At 39.7% G+C, this 26,074-nt stretch overlaps 1 protein-coding gene across 1 annotated transcript; it reads left to right on the top strand.

Moving 5' to 3' along the window:
* The first annotated feature begins 319 nt into the window (after positions 1–319).
* On the top strand, positions 320–2,314 carry arl4cb (ADP-ribosylation factor-like 4Cb). The gene has a single exon (XM_036561934.1). The coding sequence runs from the start codon at positions 885–887 to the stop codon at positions 1,461–1,463; it is 579 nt and encodes a 192-aa protein (XP_036417827.1). The 5' UTR covers positions 320–884; the 3' UTR covers positions 1,464–2,314.
* The last annotated feature ends 23,760 nt before the right edge of the window (positions 2,315–26,074 follow it).

The raw sequence follows: 26,074 nt of genomic DNA, 5'->3' as shown, positions 1-26,074 counted from the left end.
TGCTTGTGAGTTTTCTAATTAGATTTTTAATTTATTGCTAAGTATTCTCTTTTAAGTGTATTATTATTGATTATATTTTAATTTATATCCTCCTACATCTTTTTAAATTGAGTTACCTTTTTTTTTCTTATTTGTAAAGCACTTTGATTGACCGTGGTGTATGAAAGTTGCTCTGTAAGTACACTAGAGTATGAAGTATTAGCCAATCGCAGCGAAAAGGGGCGGGGCTGGTCGGAAAACGGGTGGTAAAAGAAAAGGTTCGTGTGGTTTGTTTTCCCACAGCGCTTGTGGGCGGAGCCAAATCGCTAAGCGCCGAACGCAGCGCCCGCTCTGCGTACTCGCACATCGTGCCTCGCTGTGAACGGAGGCACAAATAGGAGCGGAGAAAAGCGGACCTAACGCTGCCCTTCACTCGGTTACACAGTCGGACACGGCAGGAGGACGGTGAAGCACCGCTATGTGAATGGACGTATGTGTGACCGAGAAGACAAAACAGCTGCTTTTGGATTGTGTGAAATTGGTTCAGTCTGGATTGAAGCAGCCCGGAGGAGGACGCAGCTCAGCCCGGGAGGAGCTTTCTTGAACCGGTCGGGCTGGAAAAAGCCAGAGTAGGGTGGGGGGTTGTCGCAATGGCATTTTAAGGTGGTCGTGGGGAGAATGCTAATGTGAGCCCTGGTTCCGGGTGGCCGTGCCTCACTGCGGCATTGGAACAGCACCATCATTTCCATCATTTCCACACCCCAAGGAATAAGGACGGGTAAAAAAAACAACAAGCCTCTGCCTTATTTATGACTGCCTCTACAGTCCTGCTCACTGAAGGGCTTCTAGCCTGCTGAACTGATCCTGTGACAAAACCAAGAAATAAATCAATCAAAATAAATAAAATGGGGAACAGTTTTTCGAACATATCTGCCTTCCAGTCTCTCCACATCGTCATGCTCGGCTTGGACTCGGCCGGCAAGACCACTGTGCTCTACAGACTCAAGTTTAATGAGTTCGTCAACACGGTGCCTACGATCGGCTTCAACACGGAGAAGATCAAGCTGAGCAACGGTGCAGCCAAGGGCATTAGCTGCCACTTCTGGGACGTGGGAGGCCAGGAGAAGCTGCGGCCCCTCTGGAAGTCCTACAGCCGCTGCACGGATGGCATCATCTACGTGGTGGACTCTGTGGACGTGGACCGCCTGGAGGAGGCCAAGACGGAGCTGCACAAGGTGACCAAGTTCGCGGAGAACCAGGGCACGCCGCTGCTGGTCATCGCCAACAAGCAGGACCTGCCCAGGTCCCTGCCGGTGGCCGACATCGAGAAGCAGCTGGCCCTCAGCGAGCTGACCCCATCCACCTCGTACCACGTCCAGCCTGCCTGCGCCATCATCGGCGAAGGCCTGCACGAGGGCATGGAGAAGCTTTATGAGATGATAGTGAAGCGCCGGAAGGCCCTCAAGCAGAAGAAGAAGCGATAGCTGAGGGTCCCGTCGGGTGCTTTTGTCCTCCACCACCCCCTTTCCCCTCTTGATCATGCCTTTATTTGTGCTTGTAGCCCTTGGTCCTTTGGGTAGGCCAACATGGCCATGCAACATTGCACTGGTGACTATGTGACCTTGTTGACGTTGGGGGGTGCTTCTCTTTGCTTTCAGATGGATTTGAGTGGCTCTGAACGGCAGACGCCACAAAGAACCCAAAAATGAACTGAAAATTTTGAAAATCAAACACTGAAAACTTAACGTGACGAAGGGCTGGTCCCTTTTCTGCTGCTGTCAGTTTCCCTCTAATATACAAGTAGCCTCGTTGTCAAACTGAAGGACTGAAGGAGTTGTCTACTTAAAGCACTGTGAAAAACTACTACGCTGCAGTTTTGGTTCATGGAATGCTTGATGAACTCTGTTTTTTTTGACAGCCTTCTCAAGGCATATACTGTGTGCATCACAAAAATCCTTCATGGACAACCCCAGTTGACTTCTGATGAGTGTGTGAGTGAGCAAGTGAGTGAGTGAACGAGTGAGAGAGGCTCATGGTTTGTGGATGTTGCAGTTCAGGCCTGCATAAGAGATGGTGTTGGGTACGTTGGGTCTCATTCTGCGCATGGACTTTGGTGTACATGTCCAGGCTTATGAAGACATAAAGGAACATTATATGTGGTGGAGGATGCCTGCCATCCATATGCTTGCAACGTGGTCCACCACTTAGCACTTTTTCTTACCAAAACAGTAGAGTTCAACACTGTATTGCAAAAATCAGATTATTGTATAACGCAGTCAAAAAGGTGAATCTTGAAGTATTTTTCAATTAAAATGTAAAGAGAAAATGCTTTGAATCTGCAATCGTTTGCTTTTTCTTTGAGTGATTTGGGTGATTCCTTTGTGTAACGTGGTGAGTGGAAATGCAAAAATGCCATTTAAATTAGTGGTAAATCAAATCAAACTTTTCCCTAGATGCAGTCGATCAGCCAATTTTGCTTCTTTAGTTTGGCGTTGGAGTTACAAGGCTTATGTTGCTAACAAACCCTATGAGTCAGTAGTTACCAGATGTAGTGTTTTGTTTACTGCATAGCTCACAGGAAGTCATACTGTACTGTAGACCACATTGTGACCATAATGAAGGCCTAGATGCAGTTTTAAGTTTTAAGGGATGTGTTTACAGAAAAGATCTGGGTGACTATTGACATCCAGTGTTAGCAATGTTAGCCTCATAGCTAGCACTAAACCTAAGAAGCAAAATTTGGACACCAAACATGTCGTGGCCGAGCGACTACATCTGGGGTTAGGGGGAATTTGTGTGCATTTGTTTTTTCACCAAACTATTCTGTTTAGGTCTTCGTTTAATATCATTTGATGTGTTTGCTGTGAATCTGCTGTTGTGATCTATAGGAGGTAAGGGGTAGTTGAGGTACAGGCAAAGCTGAGGCCTACAGATACATACTGATGGGGGGATGGGGGTCAACAAAACAAGGCATTTGCTCTATATTTAGACTTCCACTGTTAGGCCAGTGTTGTACAGTGTCACACTTGATGGCATTGCACCATACAAACCATGGCAGCCTTGTGACCAGTAATGTATAAGGTCATTCACATCCAAAATTAAGAGGAGAATTGAATCATCCTGTCTGAGAATTCAATCACTGAGATGTAAACAGAGTCATTCAGAGTGGTTTGGTGTGAAACCACTCTAGAGACTCAGATTTCTTTACAGTGGTGGTGAAAGGAACCAAGGGGTCGCTGTGTTTGCAACATAAATATAGCCATTTTATTTATTGTCCAAAACCACCATTGAACCTACACGTGTTCTGAGTTTTTATATGGAATGTTGATAACGCATTTTAATCATAAAACAATATCTGATGTACCAGATAACCATTTCATGTAATAACTTTCTGTGAGGGAGCTTTTAAAGGTGGACTTCTGGCTCCTGTCACCTCCACTGTGAACAATTCTGACTCTTGATTTTGTCTAGAATGGAGCATTTCACACCAAACCACTCTAAACAACTGTGCTTACATCTTAACCATTTTATTTTGCAGAAATGTTCGAAAATCAGTGGATTTCCTCTTTAATATGAGACCTATTTATTGCTAATGGTCCAGCTTCACTCCCACACCATATATTTACTCTCTTGACACAAATCATGTTGTTAAGAGTCAAAGACCACCAGCCAGTCCACATTCTTGTTATGTTCCAGCTTGAGTGTTGATTATCTACCACGCAGGTGCGCTAGAAGCAAAAATAGGACAAATATGTTTAGCAGACAGCTGTTCTCGAGAAGCGGAACCGCTGTTTTACCTTATCAAATGTTTGCAGTACTGTCTCGAGGCTTTATCACCTCTATTTCTTTATAATTCTTTACCACATTGCTGATGTGGTGAGGAGGTGTTTTTTATAGCAACCCACCAGTTACAGCTGCTTCTAGCAGCAGGTTTCAACATGCAGCCACCACTAGCAGCACTCACATATATCATTACCTTCTCCAGAGCCCATCCTTCCAGAGAAATAACATCAAAATAGAATACCTCAGTGCTGAACAGCATAGCATTGTTTTGTTGATCTCTGCATGCTTTCATTTGCCTGAATAAGTGAGCATTCTGCAAGGTCCCCATGAGTGTTTGTTAAAGGGGAATTCCACCACAATTTCTGTAAATCAGTTGTTAAGATGTAAACAAAGTGATTTCAAGTGGTTTGATGTGAAATGTTTTGATCTACAGGAGCCTATACAGTTGTTCATAGTGGTGATGATGGGAACCACATGTCTGAATGCCTCTAGAAGCTCCCTCACAGAAAGTTGTTATGAAATTTGATGATATTTTTGAGACAAGCTTTTGGTCTAAAACATTTTTTTAAATAATACAGTGCGGAGAGATACATACAGGGTGACAAAGTAGTCCCTAGATTTTACCTAATATATAAAACTCAGAAGACACAAGTAGGTCCACTGGTGGTTTTGGATAGTAAATAAAATGGCTATATTTGTGTTGTAGACATGGTGACCACTGGTTTCTATCACCACCACTGTAAAGAAAGTCTCTACAATGGACTATTTCACACCAAACCAATCTGAATGACTCTGTTTACATCTCAACCACTGAATCATGCAGAATTTTTGAAAAATGGGTGGAATTGCCATTTAAGCTAACAAAGGTGCATTTCAACCCCCCTCTGTAATTCTTAGGTTTCATCCTGGGAGGGGGGGGTGGGGTCGAGTGGGGGTTGCCTGAGTGCACACAATCCTGCTTTTAAGAAACCTGCATGGTCATGCCTAGCCACAAGCACCAAACATGACCAGGCGCTCAGGCGAGATCTCAAAAACAAAATCATTTTGTAATCATTTGCTTAGCCTAATGCCACTTTGCATTCTCAATTAGCGAAGTCGCGTCGTGTGGCGCAGAAATTACTTTCTGCGGTCACAAAGTGTGGCAAAACATCTGTTAATGAGGGGGATTACTTTTTAATGAGCAGGGGGATAATTGGGGAATGGCATTTGCCGTCTTAATTTGATACCGAAGATGATGCAAGAAGGGTGACAGGCGAGAGAAGCAGTTGTTCGGGGGCTCTCTCAGCATTAAACTTTCATGAAGATCGATTGCTAAACTTGGCCGTCCCGGAGTCATTTGAAAGTACCTCAGTGCCTCTGGGAGATGACTCATTTGAGTGGTACTGAGTGGAGGGGGGGCTCTGGAGAAGGTGATGATACACTATAGCACTTGAGACCCTCACATGTCGTAATCAGCTTTCTGTATGTGCTTTTTTTCTTTGTGGTTACCTTCATCTGGATATAGATCCTATTAGGAATTATTCAGGATGACATATTGCAAGAAATGCAGAACAGCCATTCATTCTTTAAGAAGCTCCAACCGCCCAAAACATGCTGAGCAGATGTGAGCAGGCAACGTGGCTTACTTTTGGCCACGAGAAGTAAGAAAAAATAATCCAGATGTTGAAAACTTTTGCCATCTTCTCAGCTGCATTGTCTCTAATGGGGGTTGGGTAAATATTGTTTTGTGGGTCTTTCAAATATATCGGTCGCAAAAATTCTCCAAAATTTGATTAGCTAGTTAGTAATTGAACATTGCTATGGGATTTGACATAATCAAGAATATTTAAAATTTGAGGTGGCATGATACCAATGCTTTTCACTTAAAAGGCCCACAGGTCTGGTGTCAAGGGCTCTGTTAATGGGGCAATGCCCTACTAACATTGCATTCAGCAGCCCATACAATCCATATTTTATATATATATGTATGTGTGTACATATATATATATATATATATATATATATATATATATATATATATATATATATATATATATATATATATATATATATATATATATATATACACGTGTGTGTGTGTGTGAGAGAGAGAGAGAGATAGAGGCAGAGCAAACTGTTAATATTTATGCACATGAATGCAAAAATATATGAATGCAAATATGTCATGTGATGTTACAAATATCAACACATCTGCAAATGTAAATGTATCCACCTATTCAGCCTCCCATACTTAAGCTCCAGCCATTCACGCTGAAGTTATAAGCAGTGTTTCACCCCAGACTGCTTTTTGAAGAAGGCACAGTACAGGGCACCCTATCAGAGCAGAGCTCATTCACATATCAGTCTCAAGGACACAGTTGAACTTTTTTAGTTTAAGCGATAAATCAAGGTTATGACTGTTTATGATGCATAAAGCCACAAATTATGAGTGAACATCATGGAAAAAAAATGCAAGAAATCATCTTTAAGATGAGCATCGGAAGTGCTCCAACTATTCTTACCCACAGAAAAAGCTACACAGCAGACATCACATCACACAGTGTGAGCATGTGCTATTCAGGATAGATTTGTTACTGTTCTTTCTTTATGTCCTTCCACTATCCACTCCAGCATTTTCTCCTGATATCAGCCTGATACCAGTTCCTGGAATCAGATCGGTCCATCTCTATGTTAAATGACTGGAAGGTACATTTAATCCAGACATTATGTGGCTTATTACACAGGCTGCAGTCAAAATAACCCCGTCCAGCATTCTAAGCAGTTGATCTCTATACAATGATCTTCATTTTCTCTTTTCAAGAGTGAACTGGCTGATATGTTGCTTGCTTCCACTGTCTTGCTCATTGTACCATGTTGTGTGTTTTTTCATACTGAATTGGATTACAGGTGATCTCCAAATGCGAACCCTGCTATACTGTAAATAAGTCATGCACAAGTGTGGTTCAGACGAGGTCAGTGAGGTTTAAAATTGGGAGCTGTGGTCATTTTTAGGGTGTCTCTCTCAGCAGCTATCCTGTTTGTGTCTGCCTTGTTCCCGTTTTGCCGTTCCTCCTTCCTGAGCCGGGTTTTCCCTTGTTTGTGAAAACAGTCTTAATTTTGGATGCCGTCTGGCTTAGCAAAGCACTGCTGCTGCTGAGGCTACAATTTGAGTGCCCAACTATTCATCCCACACATTTCACAGCTGTTTTAGAAGCTCAGAAATGCACACTGCACACAGGATGTGTGTTATAGCTAGCAGAGTTGAGTCTTAGTATTAAAACTGACAATGCATTTGTGTGTATTTCACCATCTGATAAATGTAATCACCGCAGAATATGGCCTGCTTGTGTTTCCATTATTGTGTCCATGCCCTTTTTAAGGCCTGGCAATGGGGAATCACTTCTAGCAGGATGTTTTCAAAGCTGACACACTCCCTTTGTGCCATGTAATTAACCTTGCGGAGGTCGTTCCGCTGACGAAGACGGACTGGCCTGCGAAAACAAATGCATGAATATTCCGAGGGGAGAGCATCCGGCAACAAAACATCTATTATCTTTTAGCAGCGTGGTCCTATAAGCTGCAACTGTCGTGTCTCCGGAGAGACAAAACATAGCATTCCGTTATTGTTCCTCGCACAAGGTCAGTGTACACACTAACAGAACTCAGTTAAAGTGGGCCTCCACGACTGAAACTGTTGCTTTCTCAAGGCAAACTCGTAACGACCCCCTCTGCAGCCCCCCGCACTCTCTCAGCATTGGCCTGTCTTACTTTCTTTGTTGTGTAATTACTAGTTTCAAGAGATTAGCCTCAGCGTTTAACAACACAGCCAATTAAGCTTAATATCTGTTTGTCTTCAAGTGATAAAGGGCTTTATACTGTGAGCATGGTGTCCAAGACGTGTCTTCTCAGTCCTAGCCTTTCCGAGGCCTTAAGCAAATGTTGAAAATTGTTGAAAAAATGTAGCTTTTCTACTTTTCCTGGAGGCAAAGTCATCAGTGATGTCATCACAAGAAAGCTTACAGCTAACCTCATAATAAATGCTCATGATGGCAATGATGGCATTCATAGGCAGAGCTGGACTGGGAACTAAACTCAGCCCTCGACTTTTGTCTCGATGAGCCCACCACACCCCCCGAAAACCAGTGAGTGAACATTTTTGAACAACAATAATCCCTTTAAAACAGATAAGCATGAACACGTCAGAAGTGCTGTAGCTTGGCTGAGAACTAGCTAGTTAGTTAGTAAATACCTGTCCGAATCCAACTGCTCACGTCTGGTTTGGTCGGGTTTTACCAAAATACGCGTTGGGCTCGGATTTGAATTTCTTGTCTGTTTTAGTTCTCCTAACTTGCCATTCAGATGCTTTGCTGCTCTGGTATCTTTCATTTCTTCACTTTATTTTCTCGTATTTTTCATGCTACAGTGTCTGAGCTCATTATATATGTAGAAAGGTCAAGAGCACTATGAAGCCTAGGCACTTTTTGATGAATAAAGTGGGATGTAAACTTGGACTCTTAACAATGGGGTCAGGGTTGGACAGAAAGGTCCCAGGCTGCATTTTGGTTTGGACCAACGTTTCAGGTCTGATTAGGACAGAATGTGTTTTTTTGCCAAGGTGTCTGCTCAGCTGGGTTCAATGTTTTGAGGTCTATCAAATACATAAGTCAGTGTATGTTCACATGTATGTGAGTCTAAACAATGGAACATTCTCAGTGTGAGACCGTTAGCATTGTCTTTTTACCAGACAGCAAACCTTTGTATAATTTGAAGATAGACAATACAATAACATAACGTCTAACTGTGTTTATATCTAGCCTGTAAAACGTCTTGCGCAAGTCCACATTTCCAGTGAAGTGTTTGTAATGGTGATACCATTTGACTATTCCATGTTAGCATGTAAACAAGCACGGAGGTACTTGCAGCAGTCAAACAGCCTATCACTTAAGCTCTCTATTCATGGGGGGAATGTAAGCTTGCCTGTCAGTCAAATGGTCACCTCTGGCCGTGGGCTAGGTCTGCCAGTTCAGATGTGTTGATTGTGTATGAGAGTGGGGGAGAGAGGGAGAGAGAGAGAGAGAGAGAGATAGAGGGTGGAGGCCAAATGGGGTGGGCTCAAGTGTGCATGTGTTTACATTTCCCTCGAGAGGGGGATGGGTGACTCGATCTACACAGTGGAGGATGGGGAGAGCAGAGCGTGTATGGGTGAGGTTCCTTGTGGGAATAGGACATACATAGAGAGGCGAAATCTTGAGTAGACTGGTTTCTCCCATGTCTCCGTCTCATGGAAGCGAGATAGACGCCCCCCTACTCTCATCAAATCTGGTCATCAGTATTCACCACCCTTCACTAGGCCACGACAAGTGCTAATGGCTTTTTGAGAGAGCGAGAGACTGAAGTTTCACAAGCTGGCGGACTCGAAGATGTGTTTTCTTTAGACGCTTAGTTTCACTTGAAGATCGGTTTTGGTGTGTGGTTAATGACAGAGATGGCAATGATCCGATATCAGGTATCATCAGCATTGGGCTGATACCAGCAGATTGGATAACATGAAGAAAATAAAGAATCCTGTAACAGATCGAGACTGAAGCAGCCCTTACTCACACTGTGTCATGTGATGTTAAGATACTCATCTTAAGAGAAGCACTTCATTTAAAACAGCTTATTTTAAGGCCTAGTGGATTTTAGGAAAAATCTGTATGGGTATTGGTCGATACTCAAAGTCTCAGTATTGGTATTGGAAAGGAAAAGTGGTATCATGCATGATAACACTAAGAAGAGACTAGATTAAATTTTCATTCAGAAACATCTCTGTAAACTTAATATTTTATTCATAAACATTTTATTTTGAGGCAACTGTTTCTAATAGAATTAGCCAGCAGAAAGCAGGGATAGTAAAGTTTACTGTGATTGGGACTTTCATTGTAAATAAAGGACAGAAAAGGATTAACCCCTTAAAATTCCACGCTGTTTACATACTAAAGGTTATTAGTCAGTAACTACATGGACATTAATGCAAACTGGCTGAGCTATTCTTATGTTATAGAAGTGTGTAATAAAACTTTGGCTATTTAAGGGGTTAATGTGGTTTAATTGTGCTTTCCAGCTGGTACAGATTTGTATGTGATTTAGAGAGTTACTAGTAAAGTAAGGAGTAGTGAGATGACTTTTTTGGGAAGCAGTGAGTAAAATAATCCCATTATAGTGTGAGAGAAGCAATTAGTCATTTGCAATGTAGCAAATTCTCTAAAACTGGTTGGCTATTCAAGCTTCTAGTTGCTTTTTCACTCAGACTGAAGTTTGTAAAGAATAAGAATATACGCTGGTATTTTGCCAAGCAGTACTCTGGCATGCTAACTAAGTGTACCTTATTCAGGACAGGAATGTCTGTTGAATGATTGACTAAACAGTTAACCACAGGCTGCATTGCTTTGCCTCAGGCTTTGGAAACCAGACTGAGTTACATTTGTCTTGGCCTTAAAGGAGACAATGCTAATATTACTGATAATGAATGAAAAGCTAAGTAGTTAGGGAAATATGTCTAATTTAGCACTCACTAGCATTTATTCACTATTAGCAATGCTAATGTTTTGGACTGAAATAACCTAATAGTCTTGTTTGGTCTGATAGGGGTTTGAGCTACAACTTTAAATATGACCTAATCAGCTCACTTTAACTCTTAGATCAACCTTTATTTAGATGTTCCATATAGATTATCTTCAAATGCTAAAGTAGCTAACTCTGCTGTTTAATATAAGTGTTGGGGCTAGGATTAGCTTTAGCATAAGGGTTAGAGTGAGTGTTACACTGAAAAAAATTGCATCTTAATAGATGAAATTATCATAAATAAGTGTATACATCTAATATTTCTTATTTTGAGAGGGTTGTAGGAATGTTCTACGATTGACCTGTTTCTAGATTTTTACTTGTATTAAGTAAAATCTCATTATTTTGACTAATTTTGCACATTTCTTAAAATAAACAAAGTTTATCTTATAATAGACTTACAACAATCTCTAAATGCGAAATATTAGATATATTCAACTAGATTAAAGATAAATTAACTTGCCAAAATGCCATTTTTTGCAGTTTTAGGTTTGGGAATGGATTTTGGGTTAAGATTCAGGTTAATATTAGACTTAGTATTTGGATTAGCATTAGGAACAGTTATGATGCCAATGCTAACAGTTATAAGGGAAAGCTATGTTGAATTTGATAGATTTTTAAAATGTATATTAAAGATAAGGCCAGGATTTGCAAGGAAGGGTCATCAAAATAATCTGTGTATCCACAGATACAACGTGAGAACTTTACAGATTCACTGCATTAGCTTTAAAGTGCCCATATCAGGGATAACCACAATTCATTTTTTTGAAATAGGAGTTTGATGCAGTATGTAAAAGTGTTAACGTTTCAAAACATGCCAATCAGTCCTCAGTCCATATATGGAAACTAAATGGCAAAAAAGCCCATTTTGAATTCAGTGTTTCTGTGATGTTACAAAAGCCAACTCATACCTATTCCACCTATTCAGCTTACTGTTTTTTAGCTCCACCCATTTGTTTTCAAGTTGTAATGAGGGTTTCAGCCTGGACTGCTTCCTGAATGAGGAGCAATACAGGGCAGCCAATCAGAACAGAGCTCATTTGCATATATCTGTCTTAAAGGTTGAGTGACAACCTATTCAAGGGATAAACAGAGGCTGGACTTGGGAAAAAAATAAATGATATAGAAGTAAAAAAGAAAATTTAAGAAGAATGTAAGATATGGGCCCTTTAAGGCTGTGACTGCACAGCAACACCAACATTGGTTGGAATTAGTATGCAGTGCAGGCACACAGGCTCGCACGCTCAGAGGTGGCTGCGAGCATGGGCGAGCAAACATCATCCGTCAAGGCCCCAGAGTGACAGCAGTCTTCCAGCAAGTCCATTTGTCCATGACCTCTTGCTTAGCACTGCAGCTCGCGATCTGTTGTCAGTGCGTCGGATGTGTAGTCAGGCCGCCCCCTCGCCGTATGCTCAGCTGCATGCGCAGACATGGCTCGGGGCCGTTGTGTCTGGCTCTGAATAGAAGACCTTGTGCACCGTTCTAGCGTCAGCCTTGACTAGTCTCATGCTGGTCTAAAACAGGATTAGCTAGAGCGGAGCGCTAGCTGAGGTTTAGCCGCAGAGCTAGCTGCTGTAGCTGGAGGAGGAGGGGTTGTTTACAGAATCTGAAGTGGAAATCTTGAGTAAACGCTACACTGACTCCATTCCGCAGATTAATCCTGGTGATTGACATTGTGATTAGAGCATGCAAGTGCACGATTTGGAGAGAGTGATGTTGGGATTTCATTTGACCTCATATTCATATCAGAGACATTCTTTCACGGAGGTGTGACACACATTACAGTAATTCTGCCTTGTTCTGCGCCCAGCTCTGAGCAAAGCCTTCCTCGATGGATGACTCGTCTGATTAACGCATGCTCCTGCTCAGTATAAAGGAAAAACTTCACCCAGAAAGGCTAATGTTACCATTAAAGGACGCATATCCTACATGTTTCTTCTATATTTGTTTATTTACGAGGACCACTCATCATGTTTTTGAGTTTATGTAATTTATTTTCCTTCTCTCCTTATTCCTTAGAATTAAACCATTTTTTAACCCTTTATTGTTACTTTTGTCTTCAAGACATAGTGAGAGATGTATGCAAATTAGCTCTGTCCTGATTGGAAGTCCTATATTATGCCTCGTTCAAAAAGCAGCCTATGAATATTTTTTATGCACCATATGCTTAAGCTTCTGTGGCACACTGCTTTGTGGCTAAACTATTATTATTCCTAGACCTTTTCACTTCACAATAATAGCAACTTACTGTTGACCAGGGCAGCTCTAGCAGAGCAGAATTTACTGAACTGATATTGGAAAGGTGGCATCCTATGACACCCTGAAAGTCTCTGAGCTCTTCAGTGTGACCCATTCTACTGCTAATGTTAGTATATAAAGATCGAATCACTGCATGCTTGACTATAAGCAGCTGTTAGCAGTGGGTGTGCTTGAAATAGCAGATCCTACTAATAAGAAGGCATATCCACATACTTCTGGCCAGACAGTGTAGATAGAAATGTTATAAACTCTTAAAGAAAAAGGAAAATAAAAGAAAACTATAAAGGTAAAACTTTACCAAAAATGGTAATGTTGCTAGATTTAAATGAAAACAAGTTGACACTTACAGTTGACCAGGCAGCTCTAGCAAGGCAAACTGAATTGTTGGGAAGGTGTCATCCTATAATCCTACGTCTAGTATTTGTCTATGGAAATTGAATAGCTGTTTTCCTAAAGGAAATAGCTTCACCCAAACTTCACCCAAAAATGCTAATGTTATTCATTTTGAATAAAAATGTTGACACTTACAGTTGGTCAGGGCAGCTCTAGAAGGGCAGAAACTGGACAAATGGAATTTTTGGAAAGGTGTCATCTTATGACCAACCCATTCTATGCCCAGTATTTGTCGATGGAGACTGGATAGCTGTATTCTTGTTTTAGAAATTCACAATTTAATGTACAATTAACAAATTAAAATTGTAACCTATTAGCAAGGATTGTGGTTGCAATAGCTGCACCCACAAATTAGAAGATGTGTCCACATAGTTTTGGCCAGGTAGCGTAGATGGAAATGTTATTAATTCTGAAGAAAACAGCAAAGTAAAAGAAAACTATAAAGGAAAAAACAAATAAAGTAAAGAATGACGACATATTTTTGGTTAGCTACTCCTAGCCGGAGTGTTAACGTATCTAGTAGCCCACATATTACCATTCATTCTCTGTTAGTCATGTTCATGTTTTTGGGTAAAGATGACTTCAGTACTGTATGTGTACGTGTGTGTACAGATCCCTGCTCTCAGCTCTGAGCAAAACCCTCCTCAATGGATCAGTGACACGTCTGATTAATGCCTCCATGCTCCTGCTCACTGTAGTCCGTCTGCAGCAGGGCTCCAGAAACAGAGACGGAAGCTTCTGGAATATTCCACACAGCCACATTTACGTGAGCCTATCCATCTTCCACCCCGCACATGCACTCCCCTCCCACGCTCAAAGATATGGCATAATTAATCTATGGGAAATGAACAGTGAGGAGGGGGGCAGAAAAAATCTAAGTCGTATTTTTCTTCCTCCCTTTCGCAGCCGCTCACATAAAGATGAATTATGCATTTAATCTGATGACAGAGAGCGCCAGTCAAACGCAGAGCAAACAAACAGGCTGTGGGCTCTGCCAGGGCTATGCAGGGCTAAGCCACCTGTCACGGTGCCGCAGTGCCACAGGGAGGGAACGGGGGGCAATAAAACAACAGCAGAGGGATGAAGGAATGGAAAGAGGACAGACTGAAGCTAACAGCTTAATGATCGAAATGTACCTGTCCAAGTTTAAACCTATAAGTGGAGTTCTTGTATATGGTAGGTTTAGTGTAGCAGTTTGGGGAAAAATCTAGTTTGCCATATAGTCCATCAGCTAAGATGTGTTTAGTAACAAAGTTTGCTTCTTTAGCTTTGCATTGGAGCTATGAGGCTAATGTAGCTAACAGAATCTCTACCAGTTAGCGTGCCTAAATTGTCCACTTCTGTTGACCTGTTTGTGTGGTTTCTGACACTGTACACTCTTAGAAAAGATTGTTCTTCAAGGGTTCTTTAGTAAAAACAATGGTTTTATATAGAACCATGCACATTCAAAGAACCATTTGCATGTTTAAATTGTTCTTTGCCTGGTAATATGGTTCTTCAGATTGACGGAGAATGTGTTGTATATGGTTCTATATAGCACCAAAAAGGGTTCTGTAATAATACTAATACTACTACTACTACTACTACTACTCCCAATAATAATAATAATAATAATAATAATAATTGCCCCTTTTTAGAGGTGTCACTTAGGCCCAATCCCATTTCTTCTTTTTACCCCTACCCCTTGTTTTTGAGTGTCACCCTAACCCCTTGGAACTGAGTTACAGTAGAAGTACAGTAGTAGTACAGTAGTGGTTGAAATCTTGCCCTACAAAATGGGACAACCCTCAAATTAACACTACTTCATTAACAGCTACTAGACATGCTCTGTAGGCGACCTGGCCCGACTTCAGAGATAGCAGAGAAGGGAAAAGTTTAGCTCCTCACTGCTGGGCTTTAGTTACATTTAGGGCATCATATGCCTTCAAAGAGGGGGATAAGACAATTATTTATTATCACCCACCCCTAATTCTTTGGTGATATGAAGCTGAAGTCAGCTATTCACCAGCTTCTTGTTTGAATTTTCCTGTTCCACCTTAAATGGTGCAGCAGTTCTGGCGCTTCAGGCGTCAATACCACTGGACTATTTAAGCTGGAACAGGAAAGTTAGCTAGCTAGCTACCGAGACATTAGCATGCTATTAGCTTGTTATGCTAATAGCATGCTTGTTATGAAGAAAAGGGATTGGGCCTAAAACACCAACACAAGCAGGTTGAGGTGCAAAGAGTAGTGTGTACAGAGTTATAGGCCAGCTCTGTTTTTGAACTTAAAAAATGTAAACTTATGTATAATTTAAATAATTGTAGATTTAGGTTTAATCTAATAACTTAAATAATCTAACTAAAAGATATTTTTATTAAACATTATCTCCTGAGTGGGGTGCCTTTGTGTTAAATCTCACCACATGGCTGTAGATGTGACACAATCGGTGATGCAATGTGTGACACAATTGCTTCACATATGAACAATCAGCTTAGTCACTGCTCAGTTTTTTTGCATAATTCTAAATGAGAGAGCAGATAGTTGAGACATATATATATATATATATATATATATATATATATATATATATATATATATATATATATATATATATATATATACACACACACACACACACATACATATGATTCTGATTAGTTAATGAATCAAAATGCAGCTTGATGTAGCTCTGTGATTCAGCAATGCTGCTTGCACACTATGCTCATTTATTACTTAATTTATTACTAATTTCTTGTTAGCTTCTAGCAAACTTCAGACACCAGCTATAGTTGGTGCATATGGGCTAATATTGTGTAATTTGATTTTTTTTACCGTACCATTACTTTGGTGCTTCACTGAGTGATGTTAGCCCTGCGATGGACTGGTGACCTGTCCAGGGTGTATCCTGTCTCCCACACAATGACCGCTGGGATAGGCTCCAGCACCACCCCCTCATGACCCAGAAGGATAAGTGGTTTCAGAAAAAAGTGTGTCTGTGTGTGTGTGTGTGAGAGTAATGCTACCGCTTGTGGTGCTAATACACTAGCCTTAAAGATTGTGAATTAGGCCGCAAAACCATTTTCAATTTTGTTACAGGGTAAATGGGGGAGATCTGGGTCACATTCTGTTATTGCATGTGTTTGAAGTTCCACACCCACTTTAACTGCTTTATGGTTGTGGGTCATTCTACAATGTGTTCATTGTGTGCGTTTATTGAGGGACTGACAATAACCTGAATGATATATCTAATGACTCACACACACAGTTTCTCATATCAGATGTACTACGATGCTTTGTTATAGCACCACAGTGGACACCTCACACTTAAACTGAAACCATCAAACCAGCGTACTGCATTACAGTATAACTCCTCTGTCTGTAATGTTCTGTATAAATTAGGTCTGCTCAGATCTGCATGTGTATAGATACTCACACATCTCTTTAGCTCCTTTCACATTGGCTCTTTGTTATTCTTTCCTTTTCTTTATTCTACTTAATGGGTTTTTAAAGTATTCTTTCTTAGCTTAATATTTGTTAACAATCTGTGTGCTTATCTGGTCTGTTTAGTATGTTACTAAACTCACCAAGACCAATTCCTTGTATGTGTAACATACCTGTCAAAATAAAGTGATTCAGATTCTGATGGTATACTAAAAAAAAACAACTAATTGATTTCAGGCTTTTTAAATAGGAGTGAAAACAATGCTCTTCATCAAAGGAAAGCAGATTCAGGTCATAATTCATATGAGGCACTCACTGTTTTGATGTCCTGATTGTAGGAAATATGATGCATTGCTCTAAATAAGAACATATTTTGCTATAAATTATATTGTGTTGCATTAAATACAGTACAACCCTACACTACGCCATAGAAGCCATATGATACAGGATAATAAATACACATACATAAATAAGCAGCACAAAGCATTTGTTTAAGGTATAATATACTTGGAGGGACAGCCTGAGTACAATAGCTTAAAATAAGATGGGAAATTGCACTGAATTTGAAGAATTTCAGTATAATAATTCAGTAGAGTTAAACAAACTCATTCAGAGTGATCCAGAGGAACCAGGGGTCACCAAGTCTACAACAAAAATATAGCCATTTTAATCACTATCCAAAACCACCAGTGAACCTACATTAGTCTTCTGAGTTTTTATGTTGATACAATTTGGTAGATTTCATCTTTAAGCAGTACAGCACAATATGCACTGACAATGGAAGTGTGGTAGCTTGTGAATTTGCATATTTGTTACAATTACTGGCATCATTTCACAGCCAGCCTGCTAACCACCAGGAAAAAAAACCTGTTAGGCCTGAGCTGTCATTTCCAGTTAAACATGAATATATGTTTATTGGGAAGTACACTTCCTATTAAATGTATATCTTGGAAAAACAAATGTAACTTTCTTTTTTAAATAAAAGAGTTTGAGCTGGTATGTAAACACTGTTTCAAAGCATATCAAGCCATATGGTCCAATAATGCAAACTAACCAGCAAAAACAGCTAGATTTACATTGTTTTTGTGATGTCATCAACTAAGGCATTAGCATATATTCGCTCACTCAGCCTAGAGCAGTTTAGCCCCGCCCATTCCCACTGTAGTTATAAGCAGTGTTTCACCATGGACTGATTTTTCTGTGATGCATGAAAGAGAACAGAGCTCATTTACATATATCAGTCTTGAAGGCACAGTAACAAAAACAGCCTGTTTATTTCAAACGGGAAAAGAGAGGTTGGAAAGTGGACCAGTATAAATGAATTATGACTCTCTTTGGTGTGTAGAACCACACAAACATTATGAGTGGAGCTTAGGAAAAATATAAATACAAGAAAAGACAGTATAAGGGCCCTTTAGACTGTTCTTGTCTTCAAATGGTACAGCAGCACCTATAAATTGTATTCTGTGGGTATAGACATCATTGTCTGGACAAAACCTTGCATCTACACTTTTTTGTCTTTCTTTTCTGTTCACATAATTTAAAATCTTTACATTGTGTCAACATTTCTTGATGAATGGACCAATAGAAATGGTCATAAAGTACTTGGAAAAAATAATTTGGTAAGAGTAGTGAGTTTTGCCTAAAAAATGACTTGACAATTTAAACTCTTTTGGCCCAGTGGTGGTTCACACATGAAAGGTCTGAGCTGACATCACAACAATGGGATAAAATGGGTGGGCTTTGGGATTATTCCCAATTTAGGAATAATTTTTTGTCTGTTGTTTCTTCAGTTTTGAAGGTTTTTATTTAAAAATAAAAATGGTAACAGCTTTCTGTGTATTATATGAAGTCATTTTGAACTGAAAGAAAACATGCTCATTTAGTAAGACCATTCTGAAAAGCTTTTGACTGGCAACTCATTTATTTGGTGTACAGTGTGGAGAGGATTTCCAGGAGTTTTAGGGTTCATGCGCAGCCACCTAGTTCCCGTTCCGCCTCTGCTTCTCTTCTACCGTGCGACAGCGACTGAGGCGAGAATGATCCCTTCCTTCCATTCTCACTGGCCCAAGCTGGGGGAGCTCCTTTCAAATGGAAATGCAACAGACATCCCCCCGCTTTCTATTATTCATCCTCCTGGTCTCTACTCACTCGTTCTCTCGCTGGCTGTTCCTTTCACCCTCTGCCTCCCCATTGACTTAATCTACTACTACGGCAGGACTTTTGTTTATACTAGAATATCCTGCTATTTTGAGTCCAGTTGCTAAATTGAAGTGTTCCATTTATGTCATCACTTGGTTTGGGGTTTTTTCATTTCACTATAACTGGAAACTCCACATTTCTTAACCTATTTCTGTCTTTTTAAATCTCTGTTCCCAATTTTTTGATTTTTAATCTTAGTCTTGTAAATGGAAACATCTCCTTCCCTTTTGTCTTTGTTGGTTTCATGATGGAAGTGCTGAAGTATCTACTTTCAGTCAACTCCCGGTGAAAAGGGCAGGAAATTGAAGTTGACATGAAATGAAAAGAAGAGGCAGTGACGTATGGTGATCGCAGCGTATCATGACTTCAAATTGTGGCTTTCACCAGAGGTGAAGGCAATGTGATATGCAGGTATATGTCATATATCCAGAAGAAAAACCACAAAGATTTGCACTTAAAATGCACAATGACTCATATTTGGCTGTTACTACACTCTTTTAAAAGATGGTTCTCCAAGGGTTCTTTCGTACAGACAGTGGATCTATATAGAATAATGAACACTCGTGACCATCATCGTTTCTTTGCATGGTGAAATTGTTCTTCAGATGATGGAGAATGTGTTGGACATGGTTCTGTATGGAACCTTTTTGGAAATGGTCCTATATAGCACCAAAAAGCGTTCTTCTATTTTATACAATTTTTATATCATAACAATAGCAGAACTCTTTACCAATATTCACTTTAATTTAACTTGTCTTTGAGCTGTATTATGCTTGTATGTTAAATTCAAATACTGTAAATAAGCAAACAAGTTCATTAAAAAATGATACACTTGCACATCATAATGGTCTTTCCACACAGACTGTAAACCAAGCACTCTTGAGGTCTCTTCCCTTATTGGTCTGCATTTTGTTGACTTCACAAAAGTGACCGCAGGACTTGGGGTGCCATTTGGGACTGGCCTTTGGTGCTCTCATTGAGCTGTCCAGTGACAGTGTGGTAGTTTGAAAAGATGGGGGCTCCCAAGTGGTGCGACCATCTAAGTGTTGGCTCTATCATCAGGAGATGATGAGTTCAGTCCCTGGTGATGTTACAGACATCCTAGCCAGGGGTCCAAGAGAGAACAATTGACCTCGCCCTGTCTGGGAATTGGATGTGAGCGGAAAAAATAATAAAATAAAATTTAAAAAAATGAAAAGATACAGTGGCTGGATTCATGTGTCTCAGAAGAAGCTCATCATAGCGATTACCCTCCCTGATTGGTTGCATCATGTAATAAAAGGAAACCTAGCAAACAGGTCACATAATTTGGGGAAAGATTGCTTAAATCTCCAAAATAAACATATAAATGGTTTATCAATGTAAGGTTGGATGCTTGTGACCTCAGCAACCCTTCAGTATCAAATTTAGGCAGAAAACTCTCATCTTTGTGTGCCAGCATGGTTCAAGTGTCCACCAATTAGCTTCTATGTAGCTACTTTAATATGCGTTGTAGGTCATAACTAACTGTTTCTCAGAATAAATACTGAGCATTTTTACTTTGGTAAAAGTACTTGAATGTAACGTTAATAGCAGACTGATATTGATGTGGCTCCTTAGGTGTTTGTTACTAGGCTAGTCTTGTTAACAGCTAGTCAAAGTATACCCACCCAGTACACATCACTGGTTTTAATGCTAGCATTTTCAAGTCCAGTGTTTTATGGTTGATTGGAGAGACTAATTGAAGGAATAAATGTCCATGTACTCTTCAGGAAAAGTCCTCTATGGCGATTTGAAGATGGAGGCCCACCTACTCAGTTCCTTCCAGGCCACAGATCTGCAGAGTTTAGCATTCTGCCTGCCTAAACACAGCTGTTTGAACTCATTCGCTAATTACTAAGGCCTTCATGACTTGGACTCTTTAGAAAAGGGGGAAATGCTAAACTCTGCAGACCTGTGTCCACAGATTAGCATCAGCAGTCTTCTGTAGGTGCACTACTTTAATGTAATGAGGTTTAAGTTGAGAAAATATTTACAGTAGGCTTTGCTGTGGCTCATATAACTGTAAACAGCTGTACATAACTGAACATTATTACCAGTAGAGGTACAAATTAATGTTCTGTTGAGGAATGGTTAAAGATGGTAATATTTTAGGCTTTTTTTGTTAATAGCATTTGTTTCTGGTTTTTCCTTTCATTCCTTTTGGAACCTTTGGTGCAATCCATCTTTGTTTAGCCCAGTGTATCTCAACCCTGGTCCTGGAGGACCCCTGTCCTGCACATTTTACTGTTTTCCATGTTCTGACACACTGATCCAACTAATTACCAACTTCTTTCTTGGTGAAAATGAGTGTGTTAGAGCAGGGAAAAGGTAAATCTATGTAGAACAGTGGTCCTTCAGGACGAGGATCAAGAAATACTGGTATAGCCCATTTTATTTATAGTCCTTCATCATATGTCCATGTTTTTGACTGGATTGGCATTGTTGGGCAACACTGTTGGCTGCTTGCTCATTACATTTATTCATATTTACCATGAACTGCCCTGCCTTTGCAGAAGAGAGAGGGTAACAGATAAGAACGCAGATTACGCTAAAAACGGATGAAAAGATTGTACTCATGACTGTTTTACAGTAATATCAAACTGCGGGAACCAAGAGCTCCAAGGCACATTGTTAAATAAAGAGGAAATTGCTAGATTGGGAAACTCCTCTTGATGATGTCATACATTCAGTGACACATTTCAGCCTCACAACCTTGGGGCGATGATAGGAACTTGTACACACAAGACTGAAGACTGTAGTGTAAAGTCTTATTACCGAAAGTAAGAAAGGGACCTGGCAGTCATCTTATTCCCTTTTTCTTACAGGAAGTCATTAGATGTTGCTGTAATATTTTGTCATTTGACATTTAGAAAATAATTTTGGAGTTTTTTAGCCTTTCCATGTAGGAAAACATTATGGGAAACTCCAAAATGTCTGGGAACTCCAAAATGTCTGGGAAACTTGAGCTTGGGATTAGGTTTCAGATTTAAAGCAATTTCTTTGCTCAGACAGAAAAAAACAAAGACTAGCTTTGCTCAGAACCTTGGCAAGACCTTGGTGATGGGTCAACTCCAATGTATGAAGTGTGGAAAAAAAGGACCATTTGTGAAATCTACCAAGTAACTGTAACTTCTCACACTTATCTGTGCGTGTTTTCTCACCAGAAACTGTTCTCGTTTGGGGGTGATGGTACAAATTTATCAATGGAGAAACTGTTTCCAAACCCACAGGCGTTGAAAACTTCACACCTTGTACTCACAGATACCCGAAATGGCTTGTTATGGCAGCTGACAAAAGACCAAACATGTCCTTCTCTTTTGTGTTTTTTGACGGTTTCATGATTGGAGTGTCTCCTTTCAGCCTACTCCTTGAAACTGGAATTGACATGAGATGAAAGGAAGATGAGGCAGTGACGTATATCATGTAATATAGAAGGTTTTATTCAGTGTTGTCTCTAGCATTTTCAGAAGAGCCAATGTTTTGGGATAACTAGAGAAGCTTATTTGAAGGAAGAAGATAAGATAAGATAAGATAATCCTTTATTAATCCCACAACGGGGAAATTTGCGGTGTTACAGCAGCACAGAAGACAGAGCAGCAGGAAATATACAAACAATATATAAAATAGAATAAACAATAAAAATATAAAGATATATGTATATGTACAAAAATTACAAGAAAAATATACAAAGTATTAAATTTAAATTTAGAAATGTAGAAATGTATGTATTGTAGTGAGTATTGCACAGTGAATAAAATAGCAAATAAATAAACAGTAATAAATGGAGAAATATTGCACTTGACATAATTGCACATAATGGTGGTAAACATATTGACAGTGATCCGCAGTGAATGTACTACGCATGGTGGATTGAGATATTGCACACAGTAAAGTGCTGTGGTTCTTTCTACTCTTTTGGAAAAGGCATTGGTAAAAAATTCAGACCCATCCACTGAACAATGTATTGGCATCTTCAGGACTTTGTTCAGTCTTTAAACAAAAATCTCAGCTTAATTTAACCATTAAAATGTAAACAGTCATTCACTGTGTATATGACAACTACAACTAACTGTCAGCCTGGCAAGCCAAAAAAGGGCCTTCAAAGAACAGGCATGGACCTTAAGTTAACGAAAATAATCACAGTCACAGTTCACAATACTCGCATTTTAACACAAATTAGTGGTCTTATGAATCTTAATTGGATGTTTGCCTCAAATCTTTCAGCCCTATATATGAGTATATCAGGAGTAGTTTGCATTCTTTTGCTATGCATGACTTCTTCCAAGCAGTTATATGTACTTGTCAATACAGTTGACTGGAAAACAGTGTGGGCAATTATATTTCATGCATCAAAAAACTCCAATCACCAATCGATCCATTTTAGATACTGTCACAGGTTACGCCACAGAAATGCTTTCTCACAGAGCCGATTTAAATCCTTACTGTAACCACTGCCCACAACAACAAATGGGAACCTTTTTGCATACTGTGTGGGAAGGCAGGGATGTTAATGGCTTCTGGATAAACATTACTGCCCTGGTTGGGGAAGAAATTCCAATGGATCCAGATGAATTATTGCTTAGTGATGACTCCAATTTAGACCTAACAGGAAAACGAAGGAAGATATGGCTCACTGGCTGCGAAAACCATTGCACAAAGATGGCTTCCCCCACATAATCTTAGTGCATAACATTGGCTATTTGAATTACATAATATAGTTATGTTAGAACTGGCCACTGCTAAGATCAGGCTAAAGCAACTACTCTTGAGACATGGAGACAGGTTTGTTTTGATGCAAAGAACTGTATATTGTATAAGTTGGCATCTTTTCATTTTTTTTTTTTTGTTTGTTTGTTTATCTTATTCTACTCATTAAAATCTTATTTATCATGTCAGCAATGTAATGTACAGATAGGTGGACTGGTGGGATGGGGAGGGAAAAGGGGTTTGTTTTTGTTTTGCTTTGTAAAAATGTGATACAAAGCTATTTAATTCTAAAAAAAGTGATCATAAAGTGTTAGTATATTTTTCAAAATTGCCAAAGGATTTTAACATTTTAACCAGGAAAACAGGTTATGTAACTTAACAACCATTCTGAATGGCAATCCTACGACTGCTTCTTCTTTCCTCGTCTCATTAGTGTTGCTCAGAGTTCCCTCAGAGCCACATGCTAAATGTTGCACATAGCATTCAGTTTGTGAATGGAAGCCACGAGGAAAGGCCTTTTCCAGACAAGGTCACGTAGAACTCAGCAATCACTAAGTCATAGAATGTTTTACTCATTTGCTGCTGATGTGAGGGCAGTTTTGTGGTTTCTCAGATTGTGGTTTAAGGCCAGTATCTGTTTCAGAAAGGCTGATTCTAGATCAGAATAACAGGCCACAGAGCCCAGTCAAGCAGGACTATTTGTTTAAGCTGTTTCTGTGGCTACAGGTTAAAGGTTAGAGTTCACGCATGGCTGGTCAAGCAAACAGGGCTTTGGTCACGGCGGTAATGCTAATGGATGAGACAAAGACATAGCCAAGACCTCCTGGAGACACCAAAGCTTTCAGACGGAATCCCTGCAAGAAACTGTCAGAAGAAGATGAGGAAATAAAGAAACTGTGAGGAGAGGTTCTGAAGCCTTATTAGACATGGCAGGAGGAGTCATTAATCATGGTTTAAAGTCTATGGATAATAAAGGATATCAGAAAATATAATATTAAGATGAGGCTTCTGGTTGACATATAATTAATTAATTAATTAAGTAATTAATCACTGCAAAATGTATATACAAGTTTATATATCACTGGTCAGATTACATGTTCTGGAATTGGACCCTCCCTGGCTCCACCCAATCTCCTCCTCTCCCACACACCTGCAGCTCCTTTTGGACTCATTAAGGAGAATATACTCCTTTGTTTTCACAGTGTGTTTGCGAAGTCTCTGCGTTCAATACCTGAGTTTTGAGACTGTTTCTTTTATATGTTTTGTTGATTTTCTAAAATAAGGTAACATATTTTTAACATACTTCACAGAGAAAAAAAATAAGAGCACAATTTCTGTTTATTTACTAAGTTTAACATATTGGAAATAATAAAATATATCATACAATTTTTGCACATTTTATATTATATTTTTATGTTATTTTAATGTTAGATTGTCAAAGTTATGCCAGTAGTTCTCAGCATATTTGGAGCTTCGTCATGCCTGTTGATGGCTCCTCATGAAACTGCTTCACTGTTAAAAATAAATGTCAGGTCAACTAAAATTATAAAGTAACTGATTATGTTGCTTTCCCTTAGCTGACTCAGCTTGAGGACATGAGCATTTCTAGTTGCGTCATACTTTTTAGTCCTGCTCCTCAATAAAATGTTCCACAATAGCTGTGACTCTTTCCATCACACAATCCTCTGACATGTTCTCCTCTTGGGTACTCACTTACGGATGGCTATGGCATTTATATCGCTATGGGGTTGAAACTCACAATCTCATGTTGGGGGTGAGGGCTTGTTCCAGTGCACCACTCAGGAGCACCTGAAGTTATTGTCCATAAATATTTTACACACTTTGGAAAATATTTGTTGTTTTAACTTTGAAGAGTAGAGTGGTTACATGTGGTGCAACTGTCTAATAATTCATCCCAACACCAGGAGGTTGTGAATTTGAAGCCCTGCAATCACAGCTATCCACATCTGGGAGGCCAAAAAGAGAAAATGTCTGATGGGATTGTGTGATGGAAAGAGGACCAGCTAGAAACGGAAAAAATGCAAATTCTATATTGTTTATGTAACTGAGATAAATGACTAGAAATGAGAGTTAGGTTGGGTGAATTCTAGTGTCTTCATGTTGAGTTAACTCAAGAAAAGCAGTATAGCCAGATACATACATTGAGCTGACTTCTTATTTTTTACAGACAAATGTGGGCAACTTGAAGGCTCTAAAATAGAAGATGGTTTGATGTAATACTTTCGTAGTGTCTTCACAATTTTCAGTCTTATTTTCATTATTTTTGTCCATAGTTTCATTCGTTTTCATGTCTTCATTCTTATCCTAAAACTTGCCCTGCTATGAGTGTCTTCAAACTTTTGACTGGTACTGTAAAACAAATCAGAAGAACTAAAATAGAGAGCGAATTTGTGTTTATGCACGAACTATGGGACGCACTTGATCATCATTGAGACAAATGAAAACACCACAGTCATTGTTTGGTCTAGCAGCACGTTGGCTTTGTCTGGGCCGTTCGCAACATGCTGCTCGGGGGAAGGGAAAAAAGCAGTAAGTGCTACTAACAGTGTGTGGGCCAGACAGCTGAACAGGGTTTCCTTCCAAATAGAACTTTGTGGTAGACCAGCACCATCTGGTACTCCCACATACACCAGTAGGCTCAAACACAGTAGTCTGTTCACATAACAGCACAAATAAAGTCAGAAAAAATCTGCAATGATGGATT

Source organism: Colossoma macropomum, unplaced genomic scaffold, assembly GCF_904425465.1.
Source record: "Colossoma macropomum unplaced genomic scaffold, Colossoma_macropomum, whole genome shotgun sequence".
NCBI classification, from domain to species: domain Eukaryota; kingdom Metazoa; phylum Chordata; class Actinopteri; order Characiformes; family Serrasalmidae; genus Colossoma; species Colossoma macropomum.
The sequence above is the reverse complement of the archived record's forward strand: the minus strand, read 5'-3'. Positions and strand labels throughout refer to the sequence as shown.